General features: G+C 45.2%; 1 protein-coding gene across 1 annotated transcript in view; it reads left to right on the forward strand.

Moving 5' to 3' along the window:
• tnikb (TRAF2 and NCK interacting kinase b) overlaps nucleotides 1-24,974 on the forward strand; it is a 58,820-nt gene that overhangs the window by 29,444 nt on the left and 4,402 nt on the right. Inside the window, 17 exon segments of the mRNA XM_040126442.1 lie at nucleotides 740-1,012; nucleotides 1,015-1,062; nucleotides 4,384-4,548; nucleotides 7,392-7,498; nucleotides 8,129-8,244; nucleotides 9,088-9,179; nucleotides 11,479-11,660; nucleotides 12,566-12,680; nucleotides 14,077-14,223; nucleotides 15,768-15,876; nucleotides 16,605-16,781; nucleotides 16,875-17,018; nucleotides 18,001-18,135; nucleotides 18,429-18,529; nucleotides 19,241-19,390; nucleotides 21,399-21,558; nucleotides 24,749-24,888. Coding sequence (XP_039982376.1) covers nucleotides 740-1,012; nucleotides 1,015-1,062; nucleotides 4,384-4,548; nucleotides 7,392-7,498; nucleotides 8,129-8,244; nucleotides 9,088-9,179; nucleotides 11,479-11,660; nucleotides 12,566-12,680; nucleotides 14,077-14,223; nucleotides 15,768-15,876; nucleotides 16,605-16,781; nucleotides 16,875-17,018; nucleotides 18,001-18,135; nucleotides 18,429-18,529; nucleotides 19,241-19,390; nucleotides 21,399-21,558; nucleotides 24,749-24,888 — 2,361 coding nt within the window.

The following is a 24,974-nucleotide window of genomic DNA, read 5'->3' on the forward strand; positions in this document are numbered from 1 at the left end:
CTCTTGTAGCCATGGTTGTAGTACCACCACGGAAGTCTGCTTTTAAAATTGGCCACTTGGCTGTAAAAGAAGAAATACGTCCGTTTTATTTTAAGTTTTAAGTCAGTGTACATGAGGTAATGTGCAGTGAGAAGGAGTGTAAGTGTGATGAGGTATGGTTTTGCTGATTTGAACGCAGTTTTTATTCCTAACCTGCTGTAACGGCTTAACCTGAACAGGTTCAAATCACAGAAATGTCCAACTGTTGTTATTAAAAATAAATGGAAGAAAATAGAGAGACTAGCAATACGCAGCAGCTTGATCTAACCAGCTGGAACACATTTATAAGCCTCCGTCCCGCACAGGATGTACAGAACGTGGAATTTCAAACCGTCTCTCACAGTGCGTGTCTCTATTCCTTGACCCAAACACAGGTGGCGTCCAGAGCGGCTAAGCGGCTTCCGGTTGCCATCTTTGATTGGGTCAAAGAACGGAGACGCAGCTCGTAAAATTTCTACACAACTGTACACTGTCGGGGAGGTTTTTTGGTACACTTCTTTAAAAAAATCTGAACCAGACTGACGTGAATCACATCCCGTTATACATTTATACTCAGCTGATCTGTGGACTTCCATGATGGCTGCCAGAGGGCGTGTTGCCTGAGGGACCTCACACACATCACCATCTTCTGGTTTTTAAGACTCTGCGTCGTGCACGTTGTTTCGTCTGCTTCCTTATAAACACTGACCTTGCTCTCCAGGTGATGCGTCGAGCTCAGAGCAACTCGCCGCGCATCCCTCCCAAGAAATACCACTCCTTCAGGGAGACGCGAAACGTCAACCTCGACAACCTCCTTTTACTCCCCGGTTACAAACCCCGCCGCCGTCCACCCTCCTACCCCGCCCACGTCAGTCCCTCCAGGGAACACCTGCATGTGCCTCGAATCCGTGTCATCTGTGTCCCTGACAGAAACCTCCACTCCTCTCAGCCATTGATGCGCCGGCAGAGCCCCAACTCCAGGGGCAGAGCCCCAACTCCAGGGGCCGGAGCCCCAACTCCAGGGGCCGGAGCCCAGGCCGCCGGGTCAGTCTGAGGATGAACAGATGCTTAACTCCTCGCTCTCTCCCTCGTTTCTTTCTCTTCCTGCAGTCTGTCCAGACTGACTCACTAACCCCGGCTGGTGGAATAATTTCCCCTTTAATCTCTCTAAACAATTTTTGTCTCTCTAACCAGGATGAGTCACGAACATTAACTCGGGGCTGCCGGCACGAATGTTGACATGAGCTCCTCTTTTCTTTAATGTCTCACCTCTTCATTTCACCATTTCTCACCGGGATTTTAGATTTATTTCCTTCTAATGGGTGCTGCTGCTTCCAATCTTACAACGTTTGAAAGTAACTCCCACTTCTTGTATAATAGAGCTGAATTATGTAGGACTTCTCTTACTGAAAGTTGAACGAGACTGTACATTAGCATTCCTTGAGCTCATTGCTAATGTCAGCATTGTTTACCGTGCTCACTGTCTTAGCTTTTGACCTGGTGATGCCAATTCTATGGATAAAGAAGAGACCACCGCGAAACTGAGCCTCATGATGGTGCCAGAGGAAAAGTAAGGGGAATCGCAGTGTCGGTGGGACTCGTCCTCTAAAACTAAAAGCCAAAAACGTTTGTACGACATTTTCATGCATCAAACAGTGCAACCCGCTCGTGAAAACATTGCTCCATGGCGCTACTAGCGGTCAGAAAGTCCACAGGGTACCTTTAAGCGCCATCAAGAGCCTTCTTCTTTAGTACTGTGTGTTTATACCCGGGTGACATCCCTAGAATTTTTCAAATTAAATAATCTTACAGACTGGATTGATTTTTTTATTTTAGGGAGCCTACACGGTGAGTTTGAGGCCAATGTTGCATTCGAGTTGCATTAAATTTCAACTTAAGTATCCAGAAAAGGAAATTGGAAATGAACACCTCATACCCTCCCCCACAACTTTTAATCTTCTTATTTACTCTTAAACTGAACCTCCACTTTCACTTTGACAAGTTACTGACGCTACTGGACGTTGTAGGTTGACCTGCAGACTTGTGGGATCCTTTTCTGGTCTTTTTGCTGCAGTGGCTCTCAATCTGGTGGTTTTATTACCATTGTTATAATATAATAAGAGCAATGATAGTGTTAGATGGTAAAGTTAAGAGTGTTTTCATGGTCTTGGGCTCTTTTATTGACTGAGAAGAATAAAAAGATGAAAGTGATTTGTGTGTGAGATGCTAGTAGGCATCACTTTGTTCCAAACAGGTTGAGAGCTGCTGTTTTTATTGCATGTTGTGGTTTGATGGGATCGTATGTGTAACAGGTACTAACTTCACCAACTCAAACTAACGCCAGATTTCCTCTTTCAGGCTAAACGTTCGTTTTCTCTTAAGTTCCAGGTTGTTAAAAGGTCTCTCTTCCTTTTTTCTGCGATTTGAGGTTTTATTTTAGCCCAATACGCTGAACAAACATGACATTCTGACACCTGTGTGTGTCTCAGCTGGGCTATTGAATGTTACCTTTTACCTTTTAACCTTTTGGTGGGTTTAAAATCCCCACATGTTGTGATAAATGTAGCCAGAGTAAAGTAACACCGGTGTGTGATTTTCTAAAGAAGATGTGAGTGCAGAAAATGCAGGTCAGTACTCCACATCTGAACTCTCGTCTGTTTTTTCTTATCACCATAAATCAAGGCGGCTTTAAAGCACACGCTCACATGTGAACACTCAGCCCCGCTTATCCCCGCACGCACGCACGCAGGCGTAGGCCGGCTCTCCAGGCCTGCCCTCTGGTGGCAGCTGGTGGACCGATGTAGGGCAGCTGCAGCTATATCAGTCTCTCTCCCTCTGGACACCACGCATGGAAACACACACACACACACACACACACACACACACACACGCTCTGTGCAGATAGGTCTACCCTCAGCTTGGCCTCCCAGGATTTCCCGTGAAAGCTTCAGAGGAAAAAAATGTTCCACAGACACAATGTTCCACTCTAAAAACAGATGGCCGCCATTTAGGAAAAATGTAAACTTCTTCCAGAGCGATTGTTGACGTGATCTTACAACCCATTAGAAACTGCAGGTGATGCCTGGAGCCAACTGAAAAACACTCTTAAACACTGTTAAGGCTGAAACCTGCTGCTTTTGTAAAATAATGACAATGTGAACTTTCCACTCGGTAGTTTTAACACCTGTAACCATGGCAGCCTCTATTACCATGGAACAAGTATCGAGAAAAAACATTTCAATTCAGTAGGCAGCACTTTAATTAAATCTCCTTTTTTATTCTCTAAAATCGGATTTTAAAAACCCTAAAAATGTATTTTCCTTATATTCGTCTCTCAGTATTCAAAAAAAAAAAAAAAAAACTGTTTCCGGAATTAAAACATCCACCTCAGGTCGTCCTGAGGGGCCACCTCACCTGAGTCAAAGACATTTCCTCATCTCTCTAAAGAATTATGCAATTTGCTACTATTTATAGGGGGAAACTGACAAAGACCTGGGACAGTTATTTTAGTTGTTGAAAAGCAGTTGTTGAATTTTAGAAATTCATAATTTATCATTAATTTTATTGGACTTTATCCTTCATGTGGAGTTTGAACTCTAGAAAAATCCTACCTTTAATTAAATGTAAGAGTTAATAGGAATAAATCAATTGGAAGTGTAAGTCTGTTGCACATGACCTGCATTTTACCTATAATTAGTCCCGAATTTCATGGCTTAATTGATTCATTTAAATATTTCGAACTATTGGAAGTTTACAGACCTTTCAAATAAAGCTTTACCTCACTTAGTTATTTCTTCAACCGAAAACACAGCAGAATGCAGGAAAGGGAAATCACTCCTTCAGCTGTATAAACAGTTGTCTTCTCCTCTTGCACAACAGAACAGATTTCTTCCATAGCGAGCTGATAGAGGTCAGAACAAATCATTGTTGTAGATGTTGAAATCTCTCTCTTTTTTTTCTTTTTTTTTTGGAGCAAATGTCTGGATGAAACACGGTGTTCACTCTCTCACCTCATGCAGAAGAAATGAATGAGTTCTGTAGCCGCAGGAATCAAGTTTTTTCTTACACAGTTTGAATTAAAGTTTCAAAATCCAATATGAGGATGAAATGGTTGTTACATCACAGAAAACACCTGCTGGAGTAAACGCAGTTCAGTAGAAGACAGATTCAATCCAACCACTTCACGAAATACCAAGCAGTTTACAACACGGAAGCACCGCAGTTCGTCAAACGGAATTAAACAGAATTAAAGCCTTCAGACTCACCTCACTGCATGCTGAGTGACTGTGGTCTGATGTGTGTGTGTGTGTGTGTGTGTGTGTGTGTGTGTGTGTGTGTGTGTGTGTGTGTGTGTGTGTGTGTCAGGTGGAGGAGCATTATAAGATGAACAGACAGACTTCTCCTGCATTGCAGCATAAAGTCTCCAACCGGATCTCGGACCCGTCGCTGCCTCCCCGCTCCGAGTCCTTCAGCAGCGGAGGCATCCAGCAGGCCCGGACCCCACCCATGCACCGCTCCGTGGAACCACAGGTGTGTGCCCTACGTCTTTATGTGTGTGTGTATATGAGCGTGTTTGTGCGGTTGTGTGTGTGTGTGTGTGCGCGCGCGCTCTTAGCAGGGTTCGGTTTCTTTGGTACGTTTGAAAGATGAATCGGTGCGTTTGGGTCTTGACCAGTTTTTTGTTCACCAGCGGGAGCAGAGTTGCTGACCTGGTCTAGGACTATTGTCAGGAGTGAAAGAAACTCCACGAGGGACAGAGTAGGAAGCCCTCGGGGAAGCCTTGTCCGTCTCTCTGATGCAGCTCACTTTGATAGTTAAACAGCTCCGTGGTGGCAAGGCTCCAGCGGCGGGTGAAATTCGTCTCGCGATGCTGAAAGCGCCGGATTTGTTGGACCGTCTTGGTCAGCGCGGTTGAATCCAGCCACCGTGCCTGTGGACCAGCAGACAGGGGATGGCGGTTTCCACTTTTGTACTTAATAGCTTGATTTATTGATCAGTTGATGAGAAAATAAATCAGCTACAGTTTTGACTCTTGGATTAATCATTCGTCTCATCTTGTAGCACTTTAGATTGAGTATCTACATTCAGTTTCGTGGACAGACAGAGTGTCTTCTGTGGCGATCTTAGGATTGCAGCTCTGCTTTTTGCGGGTGATCTCGTTCCGTCGGCCTCGTCGGGCCTGACTGCGAAGCCGCCGCGGTGAGAGACAGCCCCGCCGAGTCTGAGCTTGTGGCACTCTCTTGAAAAACAGTAGGGTGCCCTCTTGTCGAGTTCGAGGAGTCTTAAGTGTCCTGAGAGCATCTGTGACGAGGGCGAGGCTGCAGGGTGCGGTGCCAGGCTGCTGCGGTAAAAAAAAGGTGCTGAGTTTGAAGGAGACGCTGTTGATTTACCAGTCGAACTACACTCCCCTTAAGCCTGTTGATTAAAGAAATGAACGAGAACATTCCTCCTTGACAAGCAGTTCCAGAGTTGGTCGGGTTGGATGTCATTGTGAACCAGAGTAGACGAAGGAACAGCTGAAGATGAGCATTAGTCCAGACTTTACTTTGTTCTGTTTGGCTTCTGAAGCAGGAGAAAGTGATTTAAAATTTGTTGATTCAGATTTAACTTTCTTTAAAAACACAGAGCAGGTCTGTCGCTGGAGGACGGAGATTTTTATTTTCAGGGTTGTTTGTGGAATTCTCAGCCTCGTCACAGGGACGGACTGAAGTGAACTAAAGGGGCAAGCACTCCAGAGTTTTTGAACATGATTGGTGTGAACGCACCCTTAGGCGCGTGTTTCTTACCTTCTTCACCTTCTTTCCCACCTCATTTCACCCCCCCCGCCTCCTCCTGCATCACTTCCTCCTGACTTGCATCCTGATCACACTATGCAAACCCAAATCCTGATCCTGCTCTTCCTCCTCTACCCTGCCTGTTTTCTGCCTCTCTGTGTGTGTGTGTGTGCGTGCGTGTGTGCGTGCACGTGTGTCCAGATGGCCCACCTGGTGCAGGTGAAGAGCCACGGCCTGTCAGGCTCCCAGTCTCTGTACGACCCCCACGGCGTGTCCTCCTCCTCCTCGGCGTCGCCCTCCCCCTCCCGGCCTCCCATGCCCCGGCAGAACTCCGACCCCACCTCCGACACCCCTCCTCCCCCGCCCCTCGCCCGCCTGGCGCCCCCCCTCGACAAGCTGGACCGCAGCTCCTGGCTGCGGCAGGATGACGACATGCCCCCCAAGGTCTCTGCATGCCAAGACCCGTGTGTTGTTGTCCGAGGGTGTGTGTGTGTGTGGGAGAAAACTTTGCTTTTTCCTAATTTCTGTGTTTGCGATATGAATGTTTTCTTGTCTGTGTGCAGGTTTTTCTTTGTGTCTTACTTTGTGTTTCTATTAATTTTAGAAAAGAAGGCGATTGATGCCAACTGCAATAAAACAAAACAAATTTTAACAATCAACAAAAAAACCACGGTGCAAATTTGCCTCCCTCTGACCCCAACCACTGGTTCAAACACATCTATTAGTACTAGATCTGTTTCTAAAAAAAAGTGCACGTTCTCTGAGGGAATTTACTTTACTAAGTTGAACATGCTTCGCAGATGTTTTGAGGTTTGCTCAAAGTGGTGGTGGAATGTTTTGGATTCTGGCACAATATGCCCTTTATACAAAGCTGCGTTCAGATCAAATGCAAAGCGAATTTCAGCACGGCTTTAGTTTAGTTTTTTTCAAGTCCGTGTTTATTTACCAAACAACAGGCAATACACTGACTGTAAAGGCTTTAGCTGTAGCTGTGAAAAAAATTGGTTATTTTCCTCCAGCTTCTCTCGCTTTTCCTTGTCATGACCTAAAACGGCTGAAACTTTTTATACTCGCACGGATGCGTCTTGGCCTCAAGTTGCACCACCTAGTGCAGATTGACATCTGTCAGCATCCGCCCACATCTTTTTACACGTACTCTTTCGCACCCCGAATAAAATGTGATTTGCTTTCAGTCTGAACTGCCCTTTTAAAAACGTGAATTAGGTCGGCCTATGGAATAAAATCGGGAAAGTTAGGCGTGAGTTCCAAGAGATTTTCTTAGGGACACTTTCCCAGTTTCCATGAAATGATCGATCTTTACAGTATTAGGTGGGAAAGTGGTTTCCAGTCTTGGGTCCAGAGGCTGTCCCTGCAGAGGACCTAGCATACCATCCATTTAAAATCACAACGTATGGATCATGACATGAAAATGTTTTTGCAGCTCTCAGTTCTGTACTAAATCATAGAGCAAAAATCTTTTCAGTTGATGCTGCCCCCTCCGATGAAACCTCATCAGACTGGGGTTTTGCGTTGGAGAGAGTCTGACATGAGAACATACTGCAGGTCCTGACCCCAGACGATTGCGTTATGTGTTTCCAGGTTCCACAGAGGACGACCTCCATCTCCCCTGCTTTGGTCAGGAAGAACTCTCCGGGAAATGGACCCGGCCTCGGTCCTCGGGCTGGAGCTCACCTCATACGTGCCAGGTACACGCAGTCGCATTTACATAAACTGTGCACGGCGAGATTCTCAAAGGAGGCGAAAATCCCCTCGTGGTGACCCCAGTATCTGACTGTGTGAACGGGTTTGTGTCCACGCACTGTGATTGATTACACGTGTGTGTCCACAAACACACACACACGTAAACAGATCCAGTCCGGTTGGTTGGCCTTAAACCAAACAGACCAAATACAAATCATTAACAGATTAAACCTTTTCCACTCTTATTTAAAACAAAGAGTGATCCCCCACTGGTGTAATGACACAAATGGATGCAAATAGGCATCAGTTTCAGAGTTTTGTGGTGTGACCCAACCACCACTGTCCTGTTGTATAATATCTTTTTTTTTTTTTTAGTTTCCTGGCAGTTTAGGGCAGAAATGATCTATTTTTTTCCCTATATTTTATTAGGCAAACACACACACACGGATACCCGTACACACGTACACACAGGCAAATAGCTCGGATGCAGAGCTGAGTGTGAGTGTGTGTGTGTCTGATGTGGAAACGCAGGTGTGTGTGTGTGTGTGTTGTTGTTTTTTTTCTTTAATAGTTCAGAGCAGGGTTTCAACAGTTTCCTGCATGAATGAGACAGCGCTGTGTTTGTGTTGCCATAGCAACCCCGACCTGCGGAGGATCGACGTTTCCATGGAGACGCCCCTAAAGAGGACGAGCAGCGGCAGCTCCTCCAGCTCGAGCACCCCCAGCTCCCAGGGAGGCTCCAACGAGCGAGGTGCGCACTCACGCCTTTGCACCTCCACACTTGCGAGGACCCCGGTCCCTAAGTGTTACTTTGCATTTATTGTGAAATTAAAAAGCAACTAAAACTAAGTGAATCCAGCCTCTACAGGAACAAGAGATGGCTAGATGCCATCCACAGTTGTCCTGGAAAATCTCCTTAATTTTCCAAAAGCAAACTCGCTGTCTCAGAGTAACTCCACTTTCCAGAATGAAAAATGTCTTAACGTTTTAAAAATGTTCCTTAACTTTCCAAATTGTCCTCAGTTACCAAAAACACCCTCACTTTTCTAAAATGTCTTCACCTTCCAGAATGATAAATGTCCATTCTTTGTCAAAATGTCCTACTTCTAACATGATAAATGTCCTCACTTTCCAAAAAATGTCCTCAGTTGCAGAAATAATGTGGGCACTTTGCAAAGTTGTCTTAACTTTTCACAAATGCCCTTAATTTAATAAAGAAATGGCTTCACTTTCTGAAAATGTTCCCAATTTCCAATAAAGTCCTTGCTTATCTAAAAATATATTCACTTTTCAGAATGTCCACATTTTCTCAAGCTGTCTTAACCTGCCAAAAATGTTCCCGCTTTCCCCAAAATATCTCTTTCCAAAAGTGCTCACTTTCTGAAAATGTTTTTGTTTTTCAAAACTGTTATTTTCCAAAAAAAATGTCCGTCCTTCCCCTCAATTTTCTAACTTTCCAAAAACGTCCTGGCTTATCTCAAAATTTCCTCTCAAGGTCTAAAACCTAAACGGGTCCTTACAAAGACAGAAGTACGAGTGCATGCGCAAGTGACGGGCTTCTTTTTGACACGTGTGTGTGTGTGTGTGTCTTCAGGCAATTCCGCCACTAAGACTGAAGGCTCGACGCTTTCTTCCCATGACACCAAAGACGACGGCAGAGAGGTGACGCGTCCCAGCAGGCCGGCAGTGAGTACACACATCGTACGCTCACGCACAACCGCACAAACACACACACACACACACACACACGCTGCATGTACACGTACGTGCGCTATGGCTCATAAATGACAGGCATGCAGACAGGCACCTGTGTCCCAGACCCGCAAACTCCCGTGTAATCACATAGCTCACGTTAAATATACAGTAGAACATGTTGCAGAACACGCACGCACGCACGCACACACACACACACACACACACACACACACACACACACACACACAGTGACAGACCGACTCTTTTCTCTGAACTAACCACGTTGCTGTTTCATTTTCACTCTCCTCCTCTTCTCATCCTTTCCTCCATCCCTCCTTCCGTCGTGCGTCAGAGCTATAAGAAAGCTGTAGACGAGGTCAGTGGCATTCCTCCTCCTTCACCCCCCTTTTCCCGCCGCCATCACTCGTCCGTTCGCTCTCCCCGGCAGTTTCTCGCGCCGCCCCGGAAAGTTTCGGATATGTCGTTCCTCGCGTCGGCGAAAGATTGGGAGAAGATGAGCTGCTCACTGGCGAGCAGGGCGTGAACCTGAGCATTCACTTCTCTGTACCTTCTCCTTTTTAAAATACAGGTTGATTAAGGGCAATAAATAACTTTTAAATATATACTTATCTCAAACCATATAATTACAACCCTTATGTCAAAACAGGCCTGGTTTTAAATAGCGTTATTTACCCTTCAAGTGAAGGACCTTTAACACAGACACCACAGGTCATTTTTACATATTACGACCAATATCGATATTTAACAATATATTGGCCAGTTTCAAACACATGACCTAAACAAACATGTGAGCCAGCCTGTATTATGAATTTTCTTGTCGTCTGTAAATCATCTATATATAGTCATTTATCCACTGGCGCATATTTATCTCTGCAGGCAAACTACGAAAGCTATTTTTGGAGTTTTGTTTGGCAATTTTCCTGCTACCCTTTCTGCCGACATGTACAGCATCAGTGCTATTCGCGCTACTATCTGCTGGTCAGTCGGTATCTATAGCGTGTTGCCCTTCCATTAGGAGCTTAACTGTATTGTCTTGAAAGAGAGGATGTAGTCCCTCATAAGCACAGTCTGAAAAACATCATTCAGCTCCTTCAGGGCTCCTTTTCGTCTCACTGTTGTGCATCCACTTACTCCCCGTTCTCATGTTTCATTTCCGCTATCACGAACTCTCTCTCGCTCCCATTTATTCTCTTCTCTCTCTCTCTTTCTCTCATCAGGAGGAGTTGGTAAGATAACCTCCCTCCCCAGTCCTCCCACCACCACCGCCACCACCTCAATCACAGCTCCCCCATCTCTTCCTGTCACTTAGCCTCTGGCACGCCGCTAACGGTCAAAATGCCGCAGAGACTGAATTTAAAAGTACCCCCCCCCCCCGAACTTTAACCTTTAACCTCTAACCCTTGACGCTCCTGCACTGAGGCATCCGTAGTTTGACTCCCGTCCTCTCTCCTCTCCCTGCACTGTCCGCAGATGAACCTCATTAACAGCTTGCGACCCTTTTATTCTTCTTTTCTGCTTGGTTTAAAAGACACTATACTTTCAGGGTGTCCTTACAGACCACTGGTTACTGTCGCATCCTTTCACCGGACCTTTATTTGCAGCTGCAGCTGAAACCAAACGAGATATCTATGTAATAAACAGCCTCCAAAGATGGACAAATGTCTTTCCACCTGTAATGTAGAATGACCAGAGGCACTGAAAATTTATCAGCAACTATTTTAATAATCCATTAATCGTTTAAGTCAAACATTCTTTTGTTTTAGCTTCTCAAATATCTAAATTTCCTGCTTTTCCTTGTCTAAACATGATATTAGAATAAGTATCTTTGGGTTTTTGGACTGTTGGTCATTCCAAACAAGACACTTGACGACAAAACCTTGGGCTTTAAGAAATTGCGATGAACACAGTATATAAATAAAAAAATGATCAGCGGATTAATGGATTATGAAAATAATAAACTCTCCGACCAACCAGCAAACGAGAGAGATATGCTGGGTAATCACTAGGCAGATGTTTGAGAATAGAAAGAATGATACAAAACCCACAATGTTTTCTTAAAATTAAGCCTGTAATGATGAAAGCGGTGATGTAAGAATAGTCATCATGTAAAAATAGTATTTAGTGCATGAATGTTAGCATGACAAACACCTGAAAACGTGCTGTCCGTAGTCTGTAGGGACAACGTCCCTCAACCAGCTGGGAATGAAACCTTGTCTCGAGCTCTGAGCTTTGCTTTCATGACGTTTCCGGCTGTCTTCCTGTCCTGCAGGACCTGACGGCTCTGGCCAAGGAGCTGAGAGAGCTGCGGCAGGGGGAGGAAACCAGCCGCCCGCCCGTCAAAGTGACGGACTACTCGTCGTCCAGCGAGGAGTCTCACAGCAGCGAGGACGAGGAGGGGGAGGGCGGCGCCAATGACGGAACAGTGGCTGTCAGCGATATACCACGCATCATGTGAGCATTTAGCATTTAGGTTTGGTTCCTGATAAAATTCAACACACTTCTCCACTGAGCAGAAGAAGGAGTTGCACTGTGAGGAAGAAGGACGCAATCGCCCACTGGCGTCCCGCACACCGGCGCATACGCTGTCCTACAGTCCTTTTCCCTCGGACCACCTTCAGTGTGCTGCTCCAGTTGACATCAAAGCGTAACTCAGGACGTCCTGAAAATCTTGTTTTTTACTGACCTCCAGCGGTCTAACGTCTCACCTTGCGACAGTGGCCTGCCGACATCGCTGCGCTGACCACACGCGGAGGTTAAACGGGCTTGGAACTTTCACCCAGAGGGGGCAGCCAAACACCACTTTTCACCGTGGGGTTAAGTTTTTCTTCAACAAGCTCAAATTCCAACTGTACCTCTGAACCTGAAGGTCTGGACCCCCCCCCCCAAGGGGTTTCAAGATAAATCCACCAGGGCCCACAAGATTAAAGACATAAGAAAGAGAAAATCTGTTTCTGAAAACAGCTTCCTTTAAATTACACAATCACGAGAAGGAAGAATCACTGTTCGGTTTAACTGTTCCCGTCTAATGGCCACAACTAGATCCTAACATGTGAAGAGGGGTCAAAAATACATACAGACGTAGACTTGACACTCTTTAACATGACCCGTACAAACCCTTAAGATCGTCTTTCCACCTGATAACTGAAATTCTTCAGTGGCTCTTTTCAACAAAACGAGAAATAGTTCTTTTCATAGCCTCGTCAAACCTTCTGCATTAATTTAACCAAAATAAGATACAACCCAGACAAGTCACTGGAGCTATTTGGATGAATATTGAGAAGCATATTTAAAAGATCATTTGTCAAAACACGTAAAAATTAAACAAAAAGATACAAGTGTTGACATCTGTCTTTCAGGCCAGCAGCAAGTCAAGGTACAAACGAGTCCTTCGGCATGATGGGAGGCCATAACGACACCCACGGCGACTCGTATGGAAACAGCTCCCAGGACGGCACCCTGATGATGCGTGAGGTAAGCCGCCCCTCAGTTTTGACCTTTGACCCGGGGTGTGACATGGAGCCCCGCTGACTCCACAGAAAACCAACACCCAGCGCTCAGAGGCTCATTCACCAGCTCTGCATGCCTGGCTGTTTCCTGTTTTTGTTCTGGTCTGTGTGTGCGTGAATAACGCACATTGAGCGTGGAGAGTTGGTGCGATCGCTCATCTGGTGTGTGTTGGGCTTTACCCTCGTATACCCCAGAGGTGATTTTAAAAAATACACGTAAAAATCGGCCCCTCAGCTTCACCCTGGAACGGATGATGTGATCTAAACCTATGTACATCTCGATAGATTGTCACATTTTTCCTTGTTGATGATAAAGGTAACGATAAGTGTTTTTAATACACCGACGCATGGCATTTCCCTAGTCTGGATCAACTGCTGACCAGTTAAAGACTCTGGACTTTGGGCTGACCGGTTGGATGTCAGTGGCTGTTGCAGCCTTTCTTCCTTTAATTATTTGCGATTCAGACTGTTTATTCATTTAACTTTAACTGTGACGATGACAGTAAATTTAGTTCTGCGAGAGATTCACAATGTCGTAGTTAAATAAATTCGGTTTATTGTCGAGCTCGTGAGCCAGTGATTTAGTTTAATTGATTATATATTTACTGTAGATTACTGCAAATAATAATTATTACAAGTGCACCCACTAATTATTTCCATTATTGATTAGTCTTCTGATTATTTTATTGATAATCAATAACTTATTTAGTCGATGAAATGTTCAAAAGCAAAATAAGCGATCAAAAACCCCAAATACATTTCATTTACTGTCAAAATTAACTCGAGAGAAGCTGGAACCAGCCAATTTTTTTATATTTTTGCTTTAAAAAAATGAATCACATATGATCAATGGAGTTGATTTTCCGTTGTCAACTTAGCGATCAGCTTTGTAATCAGTTCAGCTCAATGTGTGTGCTCATGTATTCATTATTATTATTATTATCATTTTGTATCTTGTTGGACATTTTCGAGGAATTTTGGGGGCAAGAAAATGTTCAAAAGTCCCAAATATCAGCAGTACCAATACAGCAAATATCGATTTATGGGATTTATGGGTTTTAATCCAGTACCATCACTGTTGGCCTGCATGGAGACATGTCGCTGCAGGCAGCCTGTTGGTGTGTGTGGGCAGACTGTATGAAACACAGACATGATAAGAAGGATGAAGGGCCACCTTTCCCTGTTGAAAGCCTCTGGGTTCAGTACCCACCCACCCCTTTCTAAGAATCAATGCAAAACGCAGAAACAAACACACCCGCCCACGGCGGGGTTCAGCTTCCTCCCTCCACCACCCGACCTGTCAATCACAGCCTCGCCGCACAGTAGCTCCCCCCCGTCGCCCCTCCTCTCTCTTTTTCCAGAAACATGGGGCACGGAGGCGGAGCTCTACCGCCGGCAACGGTTTCCCCAGCAACGCTAATCTGTTCCCTGGCAACACCAATCTCCCCGATTTGGTGCAGCAAAGCACCTCCCCCCTGGTCTCCCCTGGCGACGCCTCCGGGGCCCAAGTAGGTGGAGCAGCACCCGAACATCGGCCCCGAAACCCCCACACCTGATCCTGACAGACCGGCACCCTGTCACCTGTTCACCCTGCTGCCCTGCTCACCCCGTCGCCTGCCTACCAACCTGCTACCAGCTGTTTATTTGGCCCTTTGTCGGGGCAGGACATTACCGGCAGCCACCAGAGAAACACCAGTAGAGTTAAGATGGCTGGTTGTCAGATCTACGACATAAAAATGTGGGCGTTGATGTTGAAGTACGCTCGGTGACTAAGGCCTCTGACTTAAAAAAAAACAACAGCGTTGCTGTCTGCTTTTCTTGCAGCTGGTTTAACTCCACTTCTCCAACTGCAAAGTGTCAACCTGCAGGCTGTAACTAATAGTGACGGATTTTTGAGAAGCTTTAAATACAGAAATAGTTTTTCCAGTATAAGTGCACACGAACGCATCGTTTTAGCAGACATCAGTTAAAAATTTCAACTGCATTCACATACCAGCATTTAGAGAACAAAGCTTGTGGTGTTTAATATTTTTGTTACCGTCACCAAATCTTCATAAAAAGTCTGACCCTCAACACTTAACCTCCGAGCCCACCGGTTCCCTCTGAAGCTGTAAATCTTTAAAAACACCTCACAAATGTGTAGTTTGATTTAAATACAAGGCTCGTTAGTTTCCTAGAACAGCTGGACACTGTAGTTGCTAACAAACATACAGGAGGAAATTGTGTATTTGTTCGGGACTATTTTCGGCGGCGTATTAACCCACATGATCCTCTAAAGGAAGGCGTAATGTGGTAACGACCAATCTCAAATTACTAGATTGCAAAGTAATGCGTTTCTGACGCATAGGCTGAAAAGGTTTGCTAGTTGTATTGTTTCGATACTTAATAATGATTAAAACAGTTAATAAAGCATGAAAATGTTTCAACTTCTCATCCGATTGACCAGTCAGTCGTTTAGCTGCTCTACTCGGCTTCACGTTGTTTTCACCTCTCTGCATCAGAGGGAAAAAAAAAAAACAAAAACAGGATTGATAGGAAATGAGATTCTAAGTATGAAAATCAAAAATGACAACACGTGGCACCTTTAATTTCCTGCCCTGTCCTGTTTGGCTCCAGTGTTTCCCCCCACAGATGGAACAAACTGGATTTTATTTCCCTCCCCGCTCCACTCGTTTGATCCCTCCCTTTATCCTCCTCCCTGTTCCTGAGCACATGACACAGGTAGCTGACTATATAAAGGAAACATGGGGGGTTAGTTTAAGTCCTAATAAAAGTGGACTTATCCGGGATGAGGCTTAATTGGATTTCTCAGACCAGTTTTTATTGTTGCAACACAAAGAAAGGAAGAAAAGAAGAAAGAGAGAATGAATGAATGAATGAAACAAACTAATACCTCTTGTGGAACCGAGTTTTACTGGCTCACCATGTTCAGAAACTCTCCACGTCTTTCCCTTATTTTGACAGTTACCTGTTTCATTTAAGTTTTCGCCAAACTAACAAACCATGAGCCAAACACGTGACTGTGAGTAACCTGTGTTTCTGTGATCGGCAGTATGGGATGGGAAGCGGCGGGGGCTCCAAGGCCTCCTTCACACCGTTCGTTGATCCGAGGGTCTACGGGACGTCCCCGACTGATGACGATGACAACAACTCTGCTTCGGGTACGTTTCACGGAGTTGCGTCTGGGGGTTGGGACCTCACAGGGGGGTCACAAGACGAACCAAAGGGGTCTCGAGACAGTTACCGGTGTGGGACATGAGGAAGACAACGTTACGCTAAGCCACGCACATTTTATGTTAAGAAAAAGAGACAAGACTTCGCTTCATACCAGGGTGTCACAAGCAAAAACGCCTGGGAACCGCTGTTGTAGTGAAATGTGAATAATTAAGTGCTTAACAAAAGCTGCTACTCCTCCTACCAAAAAAAAAAAAAAGGCTTTTTTTTCTTGTTAATAATGATGAATAAGTAGCTCTAGTTATCATTTTAAAAGTCACGATAGATCAAAAAGATTTCCGCTGTTCTGTACTAATATTTGTGTGTTTTCGAACAAAATCTTCTTGTCCTTCATTAATTCAGAAGTCAGAGTTATTTATCACAGCATCACAGGAGTTGGTCTACGCTTGAAGTTTGTTGAATTTGAATAGATCATTCGACGAGTTGGAAAAAAAAAGGGCTTCAAATATTTACACTCAATGACTTATTGATGGTTTTCTTTTTATTCTCACAATATAACAGCCATATTTTGGTGGTTATGGCTCATTCAAATGCCCCAGTTGGAAATTAGGTAAAAAGTAAATGCCCTTATAGAACTGTAGGAAACGGTGAGTAAAATCATCCAGCAGATGATGAGCTGTAGGTAACATTGCGTTGTTTGTACGGTGTGTTGCAGCGCTGTTCGCCGATGAGCTGCTGAAGCAGGAGCAGGAGCAGGCGAGGCTCAACGAGGCCAGAAAGATCTCCGTGGTCAACGTCAACCCCACCAACATCAGACCGCACAGCGACACGCCCGAGATCCGCAAGTACAAGAAACGCTTCAACTCTGAGATCCTCTGTGCAGCTCTCTGGGGTGAGACAGTCAGGGAAAGAACCTCACAACAATCATACTAGTCACGGACTAATACACAGGCGGTAAAAATCAGACTCTTGTGGGTTTGTCCAGGAGTGAACCTGCTGGTGGGGACGGAGAACGGCCTGATGCTGCTGGATCGAAGCGGTCAGGGCAAAGTTTACAACCTGATCAACCGACGGCGCTTCCAACAGATGGACGTCCTGGAGGGACTCAACGTCCTGGTCACCATCTCAGGTTGGTGTGCCCCTTTAAAGCCTGGGACCTTAACTGTTGGACAGCAGGCGGGGAGGCCAGGTGGTCGGGACATAAAAATACCTCCGCTCTTCAAATTCAACAAAGATCCCTTTAGTTTTGTCGTGTTGCTGATGTTGAAATGAGTTTTGAGGATTTAGCTTCTCGTGAAGAAAGGACATCTGAGCATGGACGTGTCTTCGTGACCTCTGCTAACGTCAGATTTGGGGGGGGGGCTGCATCCCACAGTTTTTGTAACCTTCTGAAACCGACAATCCGACAGTCACACCCACTTCATGTAGTGATTGTTGTAGAGATGAGAAAGTATCAAGGGATTGAAGTTCTCTCTCAGTTCTTTTTAATTCTCGACACGACTGTTTTTGTCCTTTTTCCTGTGAACAAACAAGTGCAACGCTATGAATGTCGTCAAGTTCGAGACTAGTTCTCCACATGTGCAGAGCAAATGTCTTCCCTGTGCTCCGGCCTGCACGTTGACCTAGCCAGTTCTTTTCTTACCCGCTGCCCCTATGTTGAAAACCTTCTGCTTTCTTTTTCCGGCTCCTTGCCTTTCGCTCAGCACTACATCCGAGTCCTCGGTTTTTTCATGAGCCGTTTTTGCTGATCTTTCATTTAAGCCTCTGTTATTGTTTTTGTCCTCAGTGTTGCCTGTTTCCCTTCGGTTACGGTTGTCTGTCTAATTTTCAAGTGCTCCCTACTGGTTTGGAGTACAGATGGAAAACAAAACAAGACGCTGAACGAAGATGTTTCTATTTTTTGCCAGATTTGACTTTTCTCCTTGTGTATTGCTGCCTTCATAGAGAAAGCACTCTCTGATCAGATCTGGCTTTGATGGCTTAGAAATGAGGCGCTTTGAACTGATGCGACAATAGGTCACATTGGGAGGAGAGTATGGAATGTAAGACCTGAAAATAAACGCAAATGCACATGCAAGATGAACGTTATTTCTCCTCTTTTTCCGAACCAGGAAAGAAGAACAAGCTGCGCGTTTACTACCTGTCCTGGCTCAGGAACAGGATATTACACAATGACCCTGAGGTGGAAAAGAAGCAGGGTTGGATCACTGTTGGAGATCTGGAGGGCTGCGTGCACTACAAAGTCGGTGAGAAGACTCGTTCGTGTGTGTTGTCAGGACAGGAGTCTGTGAACACAGCAGATTATAGGGACTCACCTCCGAATTTGGAATAAGTTAACCAAGCGCTTGTTTATCGTTAAGGTTCGGGTTGGACGTGAAAATGTTCACATTTCTTCTAGTGACAAATTTAAAGTCTCCAAAGCAACCGGGGTACATGAATGCTTTTTGAACAGTAGATCAAGCACACTATGGCTGGGGGTCTTCCTGAGAGTTTGCTACATATCTGATTTGTTTTAACTTTGCTCTGCCCTGTTCTGCAGTGAAGTACGAGAGGATTAAATTCTTGGTGATTGCTCTGAAGAACTCAGTGGAGATCTACGCCTGGGCGCCCAAACCTTACCACAAGTTCATGGCCTTCAAGGTAAGATGCGTCAGGATGTGCTCAAGGCCTGACAGAAGCAGATGCGCGGCACGATGTTCATTTATTATTATGCATTTCTCCGTGATGAGACCTCGCTGAGATACTGGATGGGGAGAAAACGAGAAAACCTTGCACAGAAGATCAGTAAATCAATAGCAGACAAAAGGAGTACCAACACGTGTGAACCTGCTGGTGGGGGACACACGTGGCATTAAACAATGTGAAAGACAGAAACTAGATATATCAGCTAACCAACCCATAAACTAAAAAGCAAAGAAATAAATTGCAGGAGTCGTTTTGATTGATTCAAATACAAATCGGCTTCTTACGACAATGTTTTACTAATGAGTTTCAGTATTCAATAAGACACTGCACTAGAATAAAGAAAGGATACCTGATGATTGCCCTTGTATTGCGTATCTGTGGAATTATTTACAGATAGATGTCAACGCCCTATTTTCGCTCCACAGACCTGACTGTATATGTTTCAATATTAAATGGGCTTTGTTGGGCTACTGGCGATACTGTTTTAATTATCACTATTATTATTATTATTTCTGTGTTTATTTTTTCGTGGTTGAGGAGTGTGTCTCTTCTTTTGGGAGAGTTGAAGGTCTTTAAAGCTGCTAACCAATTTTAATTAGTTTTCCTTTGTTGCCTGTACCTCAGATGTTTAATTAGTCCCTTGTTCTCTTTCTCTCTGTCTGTCAGTCATTCACTGACCTACAGCATCGCCCCCTGCTGGTTGACCTGACCGTGGAGGAGGGACAGAGGTTAAAAGTCATCTACGGCTCCAGTGTGGGCTTCCACGTCATCGATGTGGACTCTGGCAACCCCTACGACATCTACATCCCTTCACATGTAAGAGTCTGTGTGTGTTTGTTTGTTTGTTTGTTTGTTTGCGTGTGTGTGTGTGTGTGTGTGTGTGTGTGTGTGTGTGTATGTGTGTGTATATGTGTCTAACAGCAGTACTAACAGTCTGAGGCGGCCAATAAAAAACCCAACACACATGCACACACATCCATCCCTACCTTACCAACACTGGACTGTTAGACTGGACCAATATTTTTTTTCATTTTGAAAAAACCCGTCACAGCAGCAGTGGCTTTGACGCTCCAGGTACCAAAGACAAGCGGGGTCAGAACCACAGGCTACACCGCTGGCTCTTTACGGCCAAAAATTAACCCACCACGCTTCCAGTTGCACTGGGAGCTTCTGTCAGAGCACTTTGGGGTTGGACTTCAAAGCTCACTGAGTCTTAAAAGTATTGAACCCACATCCTCAGAACCTCCACGCATTCCTCTAACACACTGGTTTATTTGGTCGGAGACACTTGACCACCATTTAAGTCTTTAAGTCTTTCATCGGGGTCTTGGACCAGGTTCGAACCCACAACCTCAAAACGTCATAGCACTCTTCTTACACCCTGAGCCTTTTCATCTGACACACTATTTTTTGGAGCATTTGATTCTTAAGGTGTTGGACTTCAAATGTCAGTGAGCCTAATAAGGATCAAATCCATGTCCTCAAAACTTCCAAGCACTTCTCTAAAACCCTGAGCTAGTTGCAAAAAGACAATTGATCAATATTTGTCGTTTACACTAGGTGTTGGACTTCAGTGCAGCGCCTGAGGACTGAACCCAAGACTTCAAAACTTAAGCGTGATCCTCTAACTACCAGAGCTATTTGACGAGACACTCTTGAGATTCATTTCTTGGAACATCACAATGATCGAACCCTTGACCTCAAAGCTTCTCAACGGTCATGGTGGCCAAGGGTTAAGGCATTGGAGTAACAGGACCAGGACCATTTTGAGGAAGTTTTGAGGTTTTGGGTTAGATCTTCAGGCAACTTGTTGGGTGCACCGAAGTCCAATTTCCAAAGGAAAGGTTAAAAATCTCTTAGAAATAGCGTCTCAGTTTAAAGAGTAAGAGGACTATTCTGGAGTTCTGAGGTCTTGGGCTCGATCCTCAGGCTCTATTTTGAATTTTGTAATCTAATGCCCAAAGTAAACAGGCTTTAGGAAATAAGGGTCATTTTTCCAACCGAATAGCTCACAGTGTTGGAAGACTGCTTAGAAGATATGAGGTCGTGAGTTTGATCCTTAGGAGGCTCAGTGAATTTTGAAGACCAACACCAAAGTTAGGACTGAGAACCGCTCAGAGGGGACTTGGTGGCGCTGTGGGTTTGTTTGTGACGGTATGGGGGGAGGGGTGCAGTGCGTGGATCGAATAATACCCAGTGCCGGTTCTTGGAGCATCAAAACCAGTCCCGCAGCAGAGCAGAGTGAGGGAGGGGGCTTTCCCCCCGACCGCAATTTACATTTTACCGCAACATGGAGGTGGAAGAGTTCTGTAAGTATATATACAGTTATTTGTTTTTGATTGGTATAATGTATTTATAATATAAAGTATAATTTTATATAAAGTAATGTTACACGCCGCCACCATCACGAGTGAAGGAATTAAGATTTAAAGGAATAGCTGAGGTAATGAGGGAATCATTGAGTGACTGAATGAAGAAATGGTGACTCAGCGCGTGAATGAATGAGGGATGGAGTGGGTGAGTCAGTGTCCTCCTCTAACCCTGGTCTGGTTACAGTCAGAGATGGATGGGAGAAGGAGACGGTAACCAAAGCAACCGCCTCACAGTGCTTTTTCTGGCAGTCATGAATCACGCTGTGCTCATGTCTGTTTCCATGGCGATTGCGTGGCCGAGGAGCGGGAGACTCTATTGTTGCAGCAGTTTCTTCTCTCTCAGGGTGGGGAAGGAGGGGTTAAGGGGGGTACAGAGCCCCTGTAGGCTCACGGCAGCTCCTAACCCCCTGCCCCCACCCCCTCCAACCCCCTCCCGTGTGTCGCCCCGGCAGATTCAGGGTCAGGTGACCCCGCACGCCATCGTGGTTCTGCCCAAGACGGATGGCATGGAGATGCTGCTGTGCTACGAGGACGAGGGCGTCTACGTCAACACCTACGGACGCATCACCAAAGACGTGGTGCTGCAGTGGGGCGAGATGCCCACCTCCGTCGGTACGTCAACCAATCAGCTCGCTTCTCCCTGACCCCTGACCTCTGACCTCTATAGGCGGTCTCAGCAGATCATCTTTCACCCTCACTATCTACTACACTACCCTTCTCCGTTCAAAGCAACACTCCTCTCTCTCCTCCTGCCTTCTCCTTTCAGTTACACCTTTAAACAAGAAGCCAAGGCTGTAGTCTCACCTGTTTTCATGACTGCTTAAAGGAATACAACGGGTTTTTGGGAAATCAAATAACCGACTGCTCAACTTGATCATAAATGATGAGAACATACAGTGTAGACCCCAAAGTCCTCCGCACGTCCTCCTCAGAGAAACTGTGTTGAGTCCAATCACTTGATATGTGCCCGATTTTGGCTTTATTTCTGTTGAGTGAGTGGTACGAAGCGCTGTGAAAATGGGAGGAATAAATGACTGGCAGATGTGGCAGAGATGGATGTGGCTGACTGAAAATAAAGACCATAATAGTAATACATAATATCTTTACAACAATAATAGGAATAATATAACAATATCCTCTGGAGATAGAGAGGATATAATTCAAATGTTTTATTTTTTAAAAGGTTTTTTATAGGTTTATACATATCTATATATAAATTCACGTAAATGGGCACTATAGCTGAAAACAATACCAAGTAGAACACTTAATAATCAAATGAATGTTGCAAATATCTATGTTCAGTTATTGTTATTATTATGATTGAAAAAAATGATTTATAAACTTAGGCAAAGTGAATTTGCAGGAGCCGAATTCGCTGCTGTAACCCAGGATACGATTCTCAGTAGTTTTACATGCAACGAACACACCTGGCTGTGTTCGTTGGTGGGAAGCCAGTGAGGGGTCGCACCTTTATTGCTGCAGTAGTGACTCTGGGGTGGATACCGGGAATGAACTGTGTGCTTCACCCCCCCTGGTGATGCACCTTCCTGGCAGCCAAGTCACCAGTAATCTTGCTTACAAAGGTGCTCACAAGCCAGCCAAAGTAAATTAAACAACAAAATCTTCTAGCACAACCATTGGCTGATGCACAGAACAAAAAGAAACAGGCAGATCTCAGCTATGAAACTGTATATTTCCCATAAAATAGAGGCTATATAACAAAAAAACACCCACACTGACTAGTGTCTACTCAACATAGTGTTTGCTAAGGCGCTAGCACTAGACCACAAGGATCTACTGGAGGCACGTGAAGGGTTTCACTGTCCATACTCTCATCACTTAACAGATAAGTTGACCGAAGGTGTGACAACCCAAAAACTCACCGTATCCCTTTAATGTCAAATGTTGAACATTCATCCAATGCATGAGCTGACAGCAAACACGTCCCACAGAGCATTACCTCTACCCTCCACCCAACTGCAACTACACGCAGCGCTCTCACATACTCAGCGTCTTTTACTTTGGACACTTTTTCATACGGAGTATATCTTTACACATTTTTCTAAGCGTTGGGGGAAATGCTCATGTGTTGTTTGTGTTGAGTTCTGTCCTCTTGTTCTGTGCGAGTGTTAACGAGTGAAATATTTCAAAAAAGGAATTTCTCATCCATTTTTTCTTTCATCCTTGATTGCGTGAGCTCTGAAATAATTAATAATTCAGCGGGCCAAAAGCGAGATGAAAGCTCTGCAGTAGATCATAGCAGGGTACAGGGCATCTAAATACCTCTATTATTTATCATTGCACTCAGTCAAACCACACAAGGAAGAAACAGGACGCAGCGGAGTTGAGCAGAGCTGAGCACATCAAGGATGGATCTCGGATCCTAAGATCCGAGTCAATCAAATCCTCTATGTTTTTCCATTCGGCCTTCACACTCCGATTCTCGGATGTCAGTGTTGAATATCCTGATTGGTTAAACTTGTATGTTTGACTGACTGTGTCTCTGTCCTGAAGCAGTGGAGGTTATGTGTTTGGTTTTGCGTGTGGACATCATCTCCTGTTGACATGTTTGTTTGTACTTTGTACTTTAATGGCAGACCAGAATTTCTCACAGCCAAGCCCGGCCTCAGCCACCCCCCAGCCCCCCACCCCACCAAAAAAAACAAACAAACCCTGCACCGTAGCGTTTTATTCTGGACACACGCTGTAATGATGAGCTGCTGGTTGATCCCCATCCTCGGCAGGTGGGATCACCTTTTTCCCCATGAAAGGAAAAAGCAAAAAAAAAAAATTGACGTGCAAGCAGGTTCCCCGGGGTAAAAGCACCTGAAGCAACTTGAAACGGAAATCACGCCACCCCAGAGCTACCAGGAGGATGAGGCCATCACTGAGTAGGGCAGAGACTGATGGTTTAATCATCTGCTCCAGCCTTGGACCACAAGGACTGTGGAGTCCGTATCTGCGTCAAAACTATTCTCAATAAGTAAATCTGTGTTGCATTCACGAATGTTCTCTGCAATACACTTAAAACCTAAAAGCAAGAGTAAAAACCTACATATTTAGGTAAAGACCTTCCACTGGACCTTCTTTGTGTAACAGAGGAGGGTTTGCCTCTCTGCTGGTCCCTTTCCACTGGTTTGGCACCGCACAGTTCAGTTGTGGTTTGGCGAAGGTGTGATCGGTTTCATTTTCACTCTTACACCCATAGAGCACCAGGAAGTGATGGCCTCCAACCTTGAGAGTCGTTGCGCTAAACTGATCGGGTCAACGTTTGTGGTCCCGCCCATGAGAGAGAAAGCACTTTTTTTTTTTTTTTAAAGTTTCCAATTCCTAAAAGTAGGTAAGACCCGCTCCTGGTCTTATTTTCTTCAGATAGCAGCCTGACTGCTCTCGCACGCGTTCAGCTTTATCCAATGGTGAAGCTCACCTGCAAGTTCAGACCACCAGCCTCAGTCAATGACGCTCAAGTAAATGATTTAAATCAAACGCTGATATCAAACCATCAAAATCGATAGGAACCCAGCAAGCAGCCTTGTACGTTGTCCCGCGTTACCTGTTGCTTTGACAGCGTCTTTCCCAACGCCAGCTCCTTCTCACGCAAAGAGCTCAGAGCTCACGATCGTTCAAATCACCCAGAAACTGCTGCAATAATTTCCTCCCGGAGGCGAGGCGGAGGAGGCCTCGAGGTGTGACTGGCTTGGGTGTGAGACCGGCGCTGAGTCTTCTCCTGTCCAATCCCCCTATGTGTGTGTGTGCGTGTTTGCGCGCATGCGTGTGCGTGTACCCTCTCCCGCCCCTGCAGCCTACATCCACTCCAACCAGATCATGGGCTGGGGAGAGAAGGCCATTGAGATCCGCTCCGTGGAGACGGGACACCTCGACGGAGTTTTCATGCACAAGCGAGCTCAGCGACTGAAGTTCCTGTCGGAGAGGAACGACAAGGTGAGTCGTGTCTCCCGCTGCTCCTCTCTCTCTCCCTCAGGATTTTTCACGAGGCTCAAATTTGAGGGATTCACCTACCGGGGAAA

Source organism: Xiphias gladius, chromosome 5 (assembly GCF_016859285.1).
Source record: "Xiphias gladius isolate SHS-SW01 ecotype Sanya breed wild chromosome 5, ASM1685928v1, whole genome shotgun sequence".
Lineage (NCBI taxonomy): Eukaryota > Metazoa > Chordata > Actinopteri > Istiophoriformes > Xiphiidae > Xiphias > Xiphias gladius.